The sequence below is a fragment of the Musca autumnalis genome, unplaced genomic scaffold (assembly GCF_047663935.1).
Source record: "Musca autumnalis isolate F117 unplaced genomic scaffold, ASM4766393v1 scaffold_3, whole genome shotgun sequence".
NCBI lineage: Eukaryota > Metazoa > Arthropoda > Insecta > Diptera > Muscidae > Musca > Musca autumnalis.
Genome location: NW_027411866.1, coordinates 184,207,215 through 184,223,447, shown reverse-complemented (window position 1 = coordinate 184,223,447; position 16,233 = coordinate 184,207,215). Strand labels below are relative to the sequence as shown.

The 16,233-nt window shown below is 35.9% G+C and overlaps 1 protein-coding gene across 7 annotated transcripts in view; it reads left to right on the top strand.

Moving 5' to 3' along the window:
* The window catches only part of LOC141398574 (frequenin-1), a 156,238-nt gene that overhangs the window by 126,835 nt on the left and 13,170 nt on the right, over positions 1–16,233 (top strand). For all 7 annotated transcript variants that reach the window (XM_073975968.1, XM_073975969.1, XM_073975965.1 and 4 more), the window contains one exon: positions 4,131–4,209. In XM_073975968.1, the coding sequence (XP_073832069.1) occupies positions 4,131–4,209 (79 nt within the window). The remainder of the gene's footprint in view (positions 1–4,130; positions 4,210–16,233) is intronic.

Sequence of the window (16,233 nt, the reverse complement as noted above, 5' to 3'; positions counted from 1 at the left end):
TTTGGCTACACTTTTTGTAGTCCATAGTGATAGTATAACATAATTTTCTTCTCATCAGAAATATAACGTCATCCTGGACGTGAAGTGTTCTGGGTAGCAGATCTAAATCACTTCCCTATATTTTGCTGAGCGATCATGTCTTTTTTCCTAGCACCTCTTGATTAATACTTGTTGTTATGTAGCACTTTTCTGACTTTTTCATGTGACACACTTACTCCAAAATTAGTTTCAATTAGAAGAGACAGTATTCTGAGGCTCAGGAATACCGCGCCTTTTCATCTCATCATCCACTTGTTTCCGCCATCTATTCCTTGGCCTGCCAATTCTGCGTGCACCGCCAAGCGGTCCGTACTTATACGCCTTTTTAGCGGGTTCATCATCGCTCATTCTTATGATATGGCCTAGCCAATGTAATCGCTGCATCTCGATACGTTTAACAATATTGATGTTGTTGTATAGCAGATACCGCTCGTGGTTCATGCGACGTTGATATTCACCGTCAACGCAGATTGGTCCGTAGATCTTTCGAAGAATTTTTCTCTCAAACACACCAAGCACTGCCACGTCTGCTTGCGCAAGTACAGAGGCTTCGGAGCCATACATCAGCACGGGTAGTATCAGTGTTTTGTAGAGCGTTATTTTTGTTTGACGAGATGTGGCTTTGCTTTTAAACTGCTTACTTAAACCAAAGTAGCATCTGTTGGCCAATACAATTCTTCTTTTTATTTCACAACTGATGTCGTTTGTTGTGTTTACGGAGGTGCCGAGGTAGACAAAGTCTTTTACTTCCTCAATATTATAGGAACCAACTTCCAAAGTCGGTCCGAGCTCAATGGACGCATTGCGCGTCGACACCATCAACTTGGCCTTCTCGACATTTACCGCCAGACCCACTTTATCAGATTCTCCTTCGACCTTCATAAAGGTATCAGTTACTTCTTTTACTGATCGCCCCTGATGTCTATTTCATCAGCATAAGCATGTAACATGTGACTATTGGTGTAGATTGTGCCACTTCTTTTGAAGTTTGCCTCTCGTATAACCTTTTCCAGCAGGGTGTTGAAGAGATCACACGAAAGGTTGTCTCCTTGTCTGAAACCTCTTTTGGTTCCAAACTCTTCGGAGAGGTTCTTTCCTATTTTAACTGAGGACCTCGTGTCAGTTAAAGTCATTTTACAAAGCCGCCTGAGCTTTGTGGGGATACCAAATTAAGACATGGCTTGGAATACCTTTGAACGCAGCGGGCTGTCGAAGGCTGCTTTATAATCGACAAAAAGGTGGTCGATCTGCATCTCTTGGGTCTTCTCCAGGATTTGCCGCAGGGTAAATATCTGGTCAATGGTGGACTTGCCAGGTCTAAAGCCGCATTGGTATGGTCCAATTATCTCGTTGACCATAGGTTTTAGTCGTTCGCACAATATTCCTGACACGATCTTGTAAGCAGTAGGGAGTAGACCTATGCCCCTATAGTTATATTATACAGTCTTATCTCCCTTCTTATGGACGGGGCACAGGATACTCAGGTTCCAATCGTCGAGTACTCGTTCTTCCTGCCAGATGGTGCTAACTAGCTGATGAATACACCTTATCAGCGTGTCGCCTCCGGTTTTGAACAGCTCGGCCGGTAAGCCATCGGCTCCTGCTGCCTTATTATTCTTCAGCCGATTTATTGCTGTCTTTATCTCACCTTGGCTGGGTGGTATACATTCAATACCATCTTCTGGGATTGGGACTGTAGTATCTTCGTCGTCTTCGCTGCTATTGGATAACACCAGTTTTGAAAAATGTTCTTTCCATATACTGAGTACACTATCTGTATCAGTTACCAAATTACCTTGCTGGTCTCTACAGGAGGATGTGCCTGTACCAAAGCCATCAGTTTGATGCTTGACTCTTTGGTAGAATTTTCGGACTTAATTCTGGCTCCTGTACATCTCGATTTTTTCACACTCCCGCTTTTCCATCTCTCTCTGTTTCCTGCGGAAAAGACGTTCCTCCTCTCTCCTTTTCTCCCGGGATCTCTCTCGGATTGTAAAGTAGCCCTATATGCCGCATTTTTCTCTTCGGTGGCAGCACGACACTCCTGATCATACCATGGATTCCTTGGTGGAGGTCTCTGGTATCCAAGTATGGATTTTGCGGCTGTTTGCATGGAGTGGGCAATGCTTTGCCATTGCGCTGATATGTTATCGGGATGAGGAGTGCTTTGATTAAACAATTGGGCTAGTTGAGTGGAATATGCTGTGGCTATCTGTTGTGATTGCAGCTTACCGATGTCTAACTTACGTGTTGTGTCTGTTCGTACTTTGTTTGCTACGTTCAAGCGGTTGCGTACCTTTGCTGCAACAAGGTAGTGGTCCGAATCAATGTTTGCGCCTCGGAACGATCGTACATCCAACGCGCTCGATGAATGTCTTCCATCTATCACAACATGATCAATTTGATTTCTTGTTTTCTGATCTGGAGACAGCCAGGTGCCCTTATGAATATCGAGATGATTAAATCTGGTACTGCTAAATTCCTTTTTTTTTGCAGCTGCAAAGTCTATCAGCCTCATACCATTGTCAGATGTTTCACTGTGGAGACTGAATTTCCCGACTGTTGGGCCAAAGATATTCTCCTTTTAAATTTTGGCATTACAATCGCCTAGAATAATTTTAATGTCATGGGCAGGGCAACGGTCATATGTTTCTTCTAAGCGCTCGTAAAATATATCTTTGGTCTGTTCGTCTTTGTCTTCAGTGGGAGCATGAGCGCAAATAAAGCTGATGTTGAAGAATTTAGCTTTTATTCGAATTGCAGCAAGTCTTTCATTCACTGGAGTGAAGCTTGATACCAGATGTTTTAGCCTCCGACTAACTACGAATCCACAACCAAACTCATGCTTTACGTCATTGCAGCTATAATACAGTGCGTCACCTTTAGGTGTTGTTGTGACGCCTTTCTCAATACATTGTATTTCCTGTATGGCAGTTATATCGGCCTTGTACTTTTCAAGTACGTCTGCCAATGCGAAGACTGCACCTTCTCTATAAAGAGTGCGAACATTCCAGGTGCAGATTCGCAGATCATGGTCCTTAAAACGTTTGCGGGGTTCGTCAACTTTAGAGGGGTTTGTATTTATTTTCTTTCGTTTTTTCATAGTAGGCTGTTTTTTCTAGGGGAGGGTTGGTAACCCTCCCAAACCCAAGTTTTTAACGTTCTTATGGGTGAACGCGCGGCACATGTTAGTTCACTAACTTTAACGGGTGTTAAAGGCAGTTCCCCAGGTCAGTGTCTACTTGAGATGAAAGAAGGACCAAGATAAATCCTGGGCTTTGCCATGTTAAAACCGGTCAGGACCGTTCCTTGGTATCTCCCATCCCCTACTTCACCCTGTTGTCATAAACACGTAAATCAATTCGTATGTACCCAAAACCCAACATTACTGAAAGAATTTTTTGTTGTAATTCCTAAGTGAAAATCTAAATTCTTATAAATTCTAACTGTGTTTTAAGTTTTAAATTTTATATGACTGATGCGATTATATTGTCAATAGAATATCATTATTTCAATATATCTTTCGAATGAGTTCTATATAATAAATTATTAAAATCGCTTTCAATCAAAATATCATTCAACTGAGTTAACAAATTTGTTTCATTACAGTTGCAATGTCTTGGGAGTTGTGAGATATTCGACCCTTCCGACCACAACTTTTCCTTTAACTTAGATTTTTTATAGAAATTAATATTCATTGCACTTTTGTTACGTTTATTTTTAATTTGTCTTTGTTCCTCTTTTATTCTATTCTATTCTTTTGATTTATATTGTATTGAGCGTTTTATTCAACTTTGTTGTTTTTAAACTTTTTGTTTTTGTTGCATTAAAATGGCTATTAGATAGATTGTACGTGTTTGCTTGCATCTTCCGTTCTCATCATTTATTAGTTTATGGATCAATTACCAATATACCATTTATTCATGTCGTCTCTTTATTCATCTTCTTGTTTTTCTTCCTCTCTCTCCATGTTTTGCTAATACCGTGTTGCTGTTGCCACATTGTCTTGCACCGATTGTGTCTGTGTATTTGTTGTGTTGATGATACTCTGCTGCTGTTACACTTTGGATGTTTACCTACCAATACCCCAGGATGGTTCAATAGAATTTGAAGAATTTATACGAGCTCTGTCTGTAACATCGAAAGGCAATTTGGATGAAAAATTACAATGTAAGTTTGAGAAAAGAGAAAATGTGAATAACATCTATCCAATCACATATATACACATGCATATATATAAGAAAATACAAAAGCAATTCACAGTGTAAACGTGGCATATAAATAACCTAACCACCAACACAATTACACATGTAAATATACCTTAGGTCGTAGAGATATATGGATAAAAGTTAAAATTCTTGGAAATAACACAGCGTAACAAAAGATAAATTACGTTAGTGTGAGCGCTTCTCGAAATCGCATAAATTGCAATACGAGTTTCTTCACCGTTGTGGAACACAAAAATTAATGCAACCACCATATTCTCTTCCATATTTGAGATAGTGTTAAGATTTCAATAGCGGGTAATCATTGTAATCATGCCTACAGTATTATATATTTTAATGCTAGGAGATGCCCATAATTCCTGGGCCCCGAAAGGGTCCAATTTTCAGGGTCATGCCTTCAACAAATTTGTTAAGTAGTTTTTGTGGCTTCCCAAAACCACTGTACGCATCAATAAAATTAAGTGCTTCACAGCACAAAACTTTTTTTCCAATTTTCTTTCATTCTTCTTCTCTAAGATTAATTTCCAATTTCATGGATTTCTATACTAGTACTCGTGGATTTTTTTCATGGAATTTTATGCCAGGAATCGTAGATTTGTAAAAGAATTTTTGCATGAACTTCTATACCAATAATGGTGGATTGTTTAAAGAATTTGTTAATGGACTGTACCAAAAATCAGGGATTCCATATAGAATTTTATCGTGGATGTTTTAAAGAATTTTTCATGGACTTCTTTCTATACCAATAATAGTGGATTTTTAAGGCATTTTTTCGTGGACTTCTATACGTACGTAAAAATACTTTAAATAACATTTCCAATCGTTTCGTTTCGTATTTTCCATAGGAACAATGCAAAACGAAACATAAACCACGTTGAGCCAACTCACTGTTTAGTTTTTTTTGTTTACATTCGTGAGTGCGAACAAAACGAATAGCGAAAAGTTCTCAATTCCACAACAACAGATAGAAAACGGAAAAGTTCAAAACACATGAACGATTCAATGAATGAATTTTTCGTTTGGTGGTTGAAAACATCAACCACATCAACCGTAGTATGTTCAGTATGTTGATGTTAGCGATAGGAGGGTTGTTAAGCAATCAAATGTGTGTGTGTCTGACCGTGTCGTGGATCATTTCGCACAGCAAATGTTTGCCAAAAATTCTTTTTGTTTCGGTGGTGAATGAAACAACTCGGCAAAGCATAGCCGAAAGTACATTTCAGCAATCGTACAGTTTTCATCTTTTTACATTGAAAAGTTTGTGGTTTTGTATTGGTTCTGAGAATGAAACGATTCAGAGAAGCTGACAAGTTTGCGGCGTTGTGTGATTGGTAAGTTTTGTTTGTTTACGTTCATTGATACCAATATTCGTGGATTTTTAATGAGTTTTTTATGGACTTCTCTACCAATAATCGTGGATTTTTTAATGCATTTTTTCATGGACTTCTATACCAATTATCGTGGATTTCATGTTCTTCTATACCAATAATCGTGGATTTTTAGTGAATTTTTTCATAGACTTCTATACCAATAATGGTGTATTTTAAATTTTTTTCATGAACTTCTTTACCAATAAACGCGGATTTTTCGATGAATTTTTTCATGGATTTAAACCAATAATCGTGGATTTTTAATGATTTTTTTCATGGCCTTCTATACCAATAATCGTGGATCTTTAATGAATTTTTCATTGACTTCTATACTATTAATCGTGGATTTTTTTATGAATTTTTTTCATGGACTTCTGTACCAATAATCGTGGATCTTTTAATGAATTTTTTTCATGAACCAATAATCGTGGATTTTTAATGCCAATCAATACCAATAATCGTGGATTTTTTAGTGATTTTTTTCATGGATTTCTATACCAATAATCGTGGATTTTTTAGTGATTTTTTTCATGGATTTCTATACCAATAATCGTGGATTTTAATAACTTTTTTCATGGACATCTATACCAATAATCGTGGATTTTTTAGTGATTTTTTTCATAGTTTTTTATACTAATAATCGTGGATTTTAATGTTTTTTTTTATGGACTTATATACCAATAATCGTGGATTTTTTAATGAATTTTTTTCGTGGACTTCTTTACCAATAATTGTGGATTTTTTAATATTTTTTTATGGGTTTCTTACCATAATTGTGGATTTTTAATGATTTTTTTTTTTTCGTGGACTTCTTTACCAATAATTGTGGATTTTTTAATGAATTTTTTTCGTGGACTTTACCAATAATTGTGGATTTTTTTAATATTTTTTGTGGATTTCTTTACCAATAATTGTGGATTTTTTAATAATTTTTAGCATTCAATAATCGTAAATTTGTTAATGATTCTTTTCATGGACCAATAGTTGTGGATTTTTAATGAACTTGTTTCATTTCATGGACCAATAATCGTGGTTTTCTAATGAATTTTTTTTCATGTTCCAATAATCGTGGATTTTTAATGATTTTTTTTCATGGACCAATAATCGTGGATTTAAAATAAATTTTTTTCGTGGGTTCTATACCAACAATCTTGGATTTTTTAATGATTTTTTACGGACTTCTATACCAATAATCGTGGATTTTTTAATGAATTTTCTTCATGGACTTCTATACCAGTAATCATGGATTTTTTAATGATTTTTTTCATGGACCTCCAATAATAGTGGATTTTTTATGGACTTCTGTACCAATAATCGTAGTTTTTTAAATGAATTTTTTCATGGCCATCCATACTAATAATCGTGGATTTTTTAGTGAATATTTTTCATAGACTTTTATACCAATAATCGGTTTTTTATTTTTTTACGGGCTTCTATACCAATAATCGTGGATTTTTTAATAAATCGTGGTTTTTAATGAGTCTTTTTCATGGACTTCTGTACCAACAAGTAAAAAAAGTGCCAGTCGGCTTTGCCGACAGATATATACCCTCAGCCAATGTGAATTGCAACTTTCATCTACGGACAGATAGAATGTATTTAGCGTCTCTTCAGAATTTTGTGGCCCTTTTTCAACATTTGAACTTGCCGACAAAAATGTGGATTAGGAATTAACACAAATGTTGAACTTTTGCGGGGGAGGTACCCTTAGGGAGGACCATTTTAGAAGTTAAACTAAATTTTGACAAAATATTAGGAGATCCAAAGTTTGGACCAAATTGGTTGCACCATTCAAGTGATATCGTCCTATCATTTTAGTGACATTTTTTAAATATTGGGGAGAAGTACCGGAAGTTGGGGACCGGTATTGCCCCATGAAACTAAGTTTGGATAAAATATGACGAAGGCCAAATGTTGCACTAAATCGGGGGAACAGTTCGAGAGCCACATATGGTGACATAAGGCTTTTTACACCTTTCGGGATGTTTTCCCAAGAAATATGGACCCGCTCCTGAAAAAACTTTTACCGTCGTAATGGAAGTAGCGAAAGCAAATCGCTTCAACAAAAATCAAAGAGATTCGAGACCAGGTCTTAAAGTGAACTTATCCGAAATTTTGTGTGGGAGGTACCCAAAGGAGTGGACAAATATAGTCCATATTCGAACCTGATCTATATCTGGTAGATATATTAGGATGTGCAGAGTATGGATTACATAAGTCACTCCCTTCAAGAGTTATCGTGCGCATATTTTTTCCGAAGATTTTTGAATTTTTGTGAGGGAGGTACCTGAAGGACTGGACCGACATGGTTTATCTTCGAACTTAAGCTATGTTTGGACAAAATCTTACGAAGGCCAAATTTTGGACCGAATTGGCATATCCGTTGGAGAATTATCTTGCGCTCCAACCATTACACACGGTGTCATAGGGGTTTTGTGCACCTTTCAGGCTATTTTCTCAGGAAGTATGGACTTGCCCCTTATGAAACTTGTACCGTCGTATGGGGGACAGCGAATACAAGTTGTTACAACAAAAATCAAAGCGATTCGAGAGCAGGTCCTAAACTGAACTTTTCCGAAATTTTGTGTGGGAGGTACCCGAAGGAGTGGACCGATTGAGTCCATATTTAAACTTCATCTAAGTCTGGTAGGACTTTCACGATGTACAAAGTGTGGGCCAAATCGGTTACTCCCTTCAGGAGTTATCGTGCGCACAAATTTTCCGAACATTTTCGAACTTTTGTGGGGGACGTACCGGAAGGAGTGGACCGATATAACCCATCTTCGAACTTAAACTAAGTTTGGGCAAAATATTACGAAGGCCAACTTTTGAACCGAATCGGTTGCTCCGTTCGAGTGTTATCGTGCGCATCAGCCAGCCAGCCAGCCAGACGGACAGACAAACAGACGGACTGACATGGCTAAATCAACTCTAAATTGTCTGAAACGGATTTCGTACAAAAATACTTGGGGTCTTAAACCATTATTTCGATGAGGCACATTTTGCCCGTATGAAAGTGTATATACCCTCGTTAGCATAAATGCTGAGGGTATAAAAATCGCATATTTTTTAATTATTGATGAAAATTGCAATGAAAATCACTTTGATTTTTTGTTTATTTTTAGGAGGTGCGTACTAATTAACAAATTATATTAAAAGCCGAAAAAGTTGTGCATTAAAGTGTAAAATATATTTAAGTGTCATAAATAATTTTAATTAAATTTTAGGAGTCTGCAATATATATATAACAATTTTTTCCCCGTATTCAAAATGTAGTTTTATTAAACACATTCAGAAATTATTTGGGTACTTTTGCATACATTTACATAAGAAAGTGCGTAAAATTACAATAAATTGTTTCTAAAATTGCAACTCAAAATGTGTACATTTTAAACACATTTTGCGTAAAATCTTGCAATAACAAAGCTGTTGAATATTACGCATTTTGTTGTCGCTTCTTGTTGCCAATCATTATCATTCTGAAATTCAACAGAAAAAAGTTTAGGGTGTGGACTATATTTGTCTACCCTTTCGGGTACCTCCCACATAAAATTTCGGATAAGTTCATTTTGAGACCTTCTCTCGAATCATTTTGATTTTTGTTTAAGCAACTTGCATTCGCTGCCTCAATTACGACGGTAAATGTTTTTTTCATGGGCAAGTCCATACTTCTTGAGGAAATAGCCTGAAAGGTGTAAAAACCCCTTATATCACCATATGTAGTGGGTGGAGAGCAAGATAACTCTCGAACTGATCAACCTATTTGGTCGTCAAATTTTGTTTCAGTTGAAAGATGGGCAATGCCGGTCCACAACTTCGGGTTCTTTATCTCCAATATTTAAAAAAATGTCACTAAAATGAAAAAAATTCAACCTTCGTGCCTAAGTGAAGTCGTTCGTTGTGGTACTGTTTAAAGCGATATTATGTTTTCCGTTGCCATACTGGTCCAAAAGTTATGAGATGACCCACTGAAATGACTAGTGGGCGCGATATCTATCGAAAAGATTTAATTTGTTAAAGAGTTTTGATTTTTTTAAAGATATTTTCAGTAGTATTTATGACCTCCCAAAAACACTGTACGCATCAATAAAGTTGAGTGCTTTCTAACACAACACTTTTGTTTTTGCCAACTTTTCTTTTATTCTTCTTCTTCTTCTCTAAGATTCATTTCCAACTTAAATTACGAAAAATGTTCTCCCCTTTTCCTTCGTTCTCACAATTAGGTGTTTTTGTTATGGTTATGGCTCTATTTATTCTAGATTTATTGTAATTGTATTGTAATATGTGTTTGGTTTAGTTTGGTGCAGTCGTAAAGGTCAAATGATTTATTAAATGATTAATGTCCTACCATTTGGGTAAATTGCTCGAAATAGGGTAGTACTAGTACTTGTGGCGTTAGGGTAATGGGTGGTAGGTGGTAAAATTTGCTAGTGTCGAAGGCGTTTCAAATTCCGTACAATCGAAATATTTGGGCAAGAAACAAACAAACAAATATTCAATTGACTAATGGTGCACTATGTCTACTACCACTTGGAATATTTGTGTTTGGTTATAACCAAAAAATTTATGACTTTAGTACGCTATTATCGCAAGTGTATGGTTAGAAGAGTTTGAGGTTTTATGAAATAAGAAAAAAACAGCAATAATTTGTGGCAGCCGTAATTAATTGCTGTGGTTTTGACTTATTTTATCTACGCAATTTCATACAACTGATGGAGGTGGTTGAATACTAATGAGTAGTTAGAAGTTTTGATAAATCATATTGTTTGTGGGCAGAAATAACTCATAATATTAATGCAAGTTTCCGAAAGTCCGAAAATGCAATTATCGTGTACTTTCTTTTTCCATTAAAGTATAATTTTAAGGAATTACTGTTGGCATTTTCAAGTGACTTTCATTGTTACAAACAGTTCTTTGAATTTGTCTTCATTATATATGAAACGTGTTATTACATCGACTTTTCAATTTAAATCAATTGCAAAGTAATGAATTCTTCCTTGACTACCAATAACTGGAAACATAAATAATAAAATGGATAAAGCCGATGTTGTGACGTCAAAGCGTCGTAAGGAGGAATGCAAAACGATTTTTTTTTTATTTTTCCAAATTAATTAGTTTTGGTTGAACACAAATATGTTTATTCTTTTGTGAAAGAAAATATATTTTGACAGCAAGAGAAGTTATTGCACTATTGTAAAAACTAAACATTTATGTTTGTTGCTTATCAATTTATGTATAAATAAGTGAGCAATGCAAAACAATGACAATTTTTCCAAATAAGTTTTTTTGACCCCTGAATATGATCCGACTATCACCAAAATCAATACGCTTCTTCCCCTTCAAATTAAAAGAGAAGAAATCGATGTATTGGTAAACCACATGCGCATCAAATGATTTTGAGGATTTCGCGATTTACACCCGTTTCAAAATTTATATTACCCGATACAGTTTATTTCAAGATTAAGGGGTATAAAGGAAACCAAAATTTATTTGAACATTCTACGTTGATTACAATAATATATGCGCGCGTTTTCGTGAAAATAAACAAAAAAAATCTTTATATATAAAACTCAATTGTCGTTTGTTGGTAATTGAATCAGTTGAAAACGGCTGGAGCGATTTGGATAATTTTTTGTGGAAATGTTAGTCATAGTCCAGTTTAGGTTTTTATGCAAGGAAAAATTGGCCACGCCCACTTTTCCGCCCACTTTTATAAATATGTTATATCTACGAAACTACTCAACAGATTTTCCTGAAATTTTCAGGGAACGTAGAGTGATGGCCCCCTGATGAAATAGGCTACACATTTGAATTTCGGATCGGGTGGGGTACCTCCCCTATGCCCTATTTTTGTAAAAATGCAATATTTGCAACAATTACTAATGTATCGCTTTGAAAATTAATTTCCGAGTCAATGGCGATTGTGTCTCCGACCTTACGTGCTTATTTGGGGCATTAAGACTGGACTTTTTTAAATATGTTATATCTACGAAACTACTGAATCGATAAAAATAGGCTACATATTTTTTGACTTTCGGATCGGGCGGGTACTTCCCCTATGCCCTAGTTTTGTAAAAATGCAATATTTGCAACAAATACGAATGTATCGGTTTCGGAACTTATTTGCGAGTCAATGGCGATTGTGTCTCCAACCTTACGTACTTATTTTGGGACTTAAGATTCGACCACGCTCACTTTCTAATTAGGTTATATCTACAAAACTACTGAAGGGATTTTCAAAGAAATCGCGATTTGTCTAAACTTTTAAATCTTTAAAAATAAAAATCAAATGTCGTTCGTTGGTCATGGCATCAGTTGAGAACGGCTGGACCGATTTCGATATTTTTTTATGCAAAGAAAATATACGCCCACTTTTTTTAATTTTTATCTTTTCTACAAAAACTACAGAACCGATTTTCCTGAAATTGCCAGGGAATGTACAAGGATGGCCCTCGCTTAAAATAGGCTACAAATTCAGTTGAATTTCGGAAGGGGCGGGGTACTTCCCCTATACCCTACTTTTTTAAAAATGTTATATTTACAATAATTACGAATGTATCTATTTCGGAAGACCTTACCCCCTTTTTAGGATCCAATGACTTGACCACACCCACTTTTTAAAATATGTTACATCTACAAAACTACTGAACCGATTTTCCTGAAAATGTCAGGGAATGTACGGGCATAATTTCTTGAATTTTGAAGGGGGCATATTTGAAAAAACGCCTTACCTTTATGAATAAAAATCAAATGCTGTCATAACCCAACTTAGGTTTTTTGGAAAGAAAAGTTTACCACGCCCCCCGAAAACAGGTTACATATTTTATTGAATTCCAGAGGGAGCGGGGTACCTCCCTATGCGATATTTTTAAAAAACGTTATATTTGCAAAAATTATGCATGTATCGGATTAAAAATTTACGGATTAATCTACAATCTAGGTACTTCTTTAGGGCCTATAGGTCCGACCACGCCTGTTTTTATTAATATGTCATAACTCCAATACTACTGAAGGGATTTCCATAAAATTTGCGACAAAAGCTCAATGTGTGCCGTTGTTATGTATATATTATGAATTTCGGCAGAGGTGGGGCACCTTCCCCACGCCTTTCTGTTAAACGCTATATATAAGCGAAATAAATGTATGGTTATATCGGTTTCAGCATACATTTTGGTAGGCAATGAAGTTGTGTGCACCCTAGGTACATATTTGGAGCCAAAATACCGGACCAGGCCTACTTTTTTTAATATGTTATATTTTGAAAACTGATGACCACGCCCACTCTTTTCAAAACATTATTTTTCCAAAACTACTGAACCTAATATTCAGAAAATGTTCAGGAATGTCCCGTGGTCCCAAATGCTATATATTTGTAGACGAATTTCGGGGCCATGTTTTTGCGGTATGCTAAACATATTTGTATAGTTTTTTATATATTTTTAAATATTTTTTTTAAGATACATAAACAGCTTGAATTTTATTAAAACAATTTGCAAACTGCGTATTTTTTGGAATTCTTTCTTAATTTCCGCAAAAATTTACAACTTTTTCACTAAAGTTATGTAACCTTAGTAAACATCCCAGCAAAAATTCGAATCGTTAGTCATAAGGTTACCCATTACAAAGTAATGTAAAACAAAAAAACTACTTATATTACTCCTTATTGAGTTATTAGTAAGGTGGGACAGAGCGTGTGGGTTCGAATACAAATCCTAGGGTTGTGTGTTCAACGCTCACCGTCGGCCGTTGAGTTTTTTGTTAACAAAATAACAAACAAATGGAGTTGCACATGTAAGCGTTTAAACAACCCTTAATATTCGTGAGCGTGGCATAGTGTCTAGTGTGTTCGGCTTCAAATCAGAAGTTCGCATGATCAAATCCAGCAGAAAGCGGAATAAAATAAAATAAAAATATAAAGTGTGTGGAAATTGAAAACAAATTCCATCTAAACTGCCCTTAAAATAGGAATTTGTTCACTTTATTTTTCAATTTATAGTGGCCACAGAATAACTAGTTATTCCAGTGGTCATAGAATAACTAGTAATTCAGAGCGACATGCCCTTGTTAAAATAATGGGTTAGTAAGCGGTTTTGTAAGTAGTTACGACTATCAAAATGTACTATAAAAATCCATCATTTAGTAAGGATTTTTTGCTGGGATATAATATAGTATGTACCCAGCAAAAATTCGGATCCTGTAGTCATTATGTAACCCATTACAAAGTAATGTAAACAAAAATAACTACTTACGTTACTCCATACTAAGGTATGAGTACGGTGGCACAGAGCGGTGTCCGACTACACATCAGAGGATTGTGTGTTTAACGCTCACCGCCGGCCGGGTACTTTTTGTTAAACAAAACACAGAACCCTTGACTTGATAAGAAAAAGGCTTCAAAATACTTCATATCTGCAAATTTGCAATAATGTTTGTACAAATTCACATCCAATAAACCTGGTTGGGGTGCGGGACTTCGATAGAATTCACTTTTTCAACACAAACAAGTGGGCCAAGGCTATAGTCGGGTCGTGGCCGACTATTTGATACCCTATACCACTACCCTTGTGCATATGCTTTTGACTGTTAAAATTCAAAATATTAAAATTGGGATAGCTTAGAGCCTTTCCTCTGAATGTCTTCATTAACTCAGGTCAATTTTCGTGAGGATCCGATCAAAATTTAATAGTGTGATTGCACAAAAAATGGAAAAAGGGATGCATTACCGACTATTGCGATATGTCTGTTGTTTGACTACCTATGACAACATACTTCACATCGTTGTAAAGGTGATATTTTCTACTTTCCTTGCCAGGTTTTGCTTTCGTATGAGGTATACAGAAGAGAGATATTAGCTTTTCTCCAAATAAGTTTTTTTCACATTCCGACCCCTGAATAATATTCCTCTGTGGGACCCCCATTAACACCCAAAATTTCGTGACGATCCAATCAAAATTGCGACGTGTAGCGTGATTATAAAAAATTAAAAAATGGGATGTATTGCCGACTATTGCGATATCTCCGTTATGTGGCCACATACGCCAACCTCCTTTGCATCACTGTAAAGATTGGATTTTCTACTTTCATAATCGGACTTTGTTTTTGGAAGATCCCCAACCAAAGCTGTGATATTCGTCATTATTAATAAAATCGCAATAATAAAAATTTGGGTTCTATTACCGGCTATTGCGATATCTTCGTTGTTTGATCACCTACGAGAACCTACTTTACATCATTAGAAAGGCGATATTTTCTACTTTCATGGTCAGGGTTTGCTTTTGATATACCCCATATAGAAGCTGAGATATTTGCTTTGAAAAAACGTTGTCTTTTTATCCAAATAATTTTTTTGCCCATTACGACCCCTAAATATAATCCGACCATCACCAAAATCAATAGGCTTCTTCCCCTCCGGGACCCCCATCAACATCGTGACGATCCGATCAAAATTGAGACCTGTAGCGTGATTACAAGGTTTAGATGGACAGACGGACGGACGGACACACATAGCTAGATCGACTCAGATCGTCGAGACATTCATTTTGGTATATATAATTATTTCGATGCGTTACAAGCTTTTTGGCCAAAACCAACTTATAATACCCTCCCAACATAGTGGTGTAGGGTATAAAAATTGAAAACAAATTCCACCTCAAATATTCCAAAAATAGAACATACGTTTTTAACTTATTTTTTAACTTCTAGTGGCCATAGAATAACTAGTTATTCTAGTAGTCGAAGAATAACTAGTTTTTCAGTGCGACATGCCCTTGTTGAAATAATGCGTTAGTAAGTATTTTGTAAGTAGTTACGACTACCAAAAATGCTATAAAAACCCATTATTTTGGGAAGATTTTTTGCTGGGTAGGAAACCAGAAATTAACAATATTTCTCAAGAAAATAGTTCCTTTATCCAAAAGATAATTACCTTGGGGATGAAAGCCCTTAGAGAGTATATTAAAAATCCCGAACGACAGATCCGCCGTGAGACGAACTTCCGAGTTATGGCATGATGAATTTTTTGCTGGAGACCCTATAAGCCATCAGAAATTAGCGTTATATCTTTTTTCGCTGTTGTGTTAGCTTCATTTGACATGTCTTCAGTCAAATCGAATGAAGAATATTTTCGTACGGTATATCAAATTTCTAACTCACTTCCTTCAATGTCCTTTTCGTCTCTTATTTTAAGAACCGCTATAAAAGTACCACACAATTACGTTTTTCAGCTTCGAAATGTTCTGCAAAAATGCCGCTCAAAAAATTTTAGGTACGAATCTCATTGACAACTTATCGATTTTATGTCACAGCGTAATCAGAATTAAAACCGCCATAAATTTTGCTCGCAATAACCCAAATTAGTATCTCGAACAGATTTAAGGATCAAAATTTTTTCACAATCCAAAAATCGTTCATGTAGTTTTAAACAAATTTTTTAATTTTTTTTCAAATGGAATATTAATCTGTCCGTCAATCTGTCTGACTCAATGGTGCGCACGATATCTCGAAGGGATCAAACGATTCGAAACTAATTTTGCACATCGTTATATTTTGCCCAAATTTGGTTTAAGTATGCAGATGGACCTTTGGGTACCATCCCCACT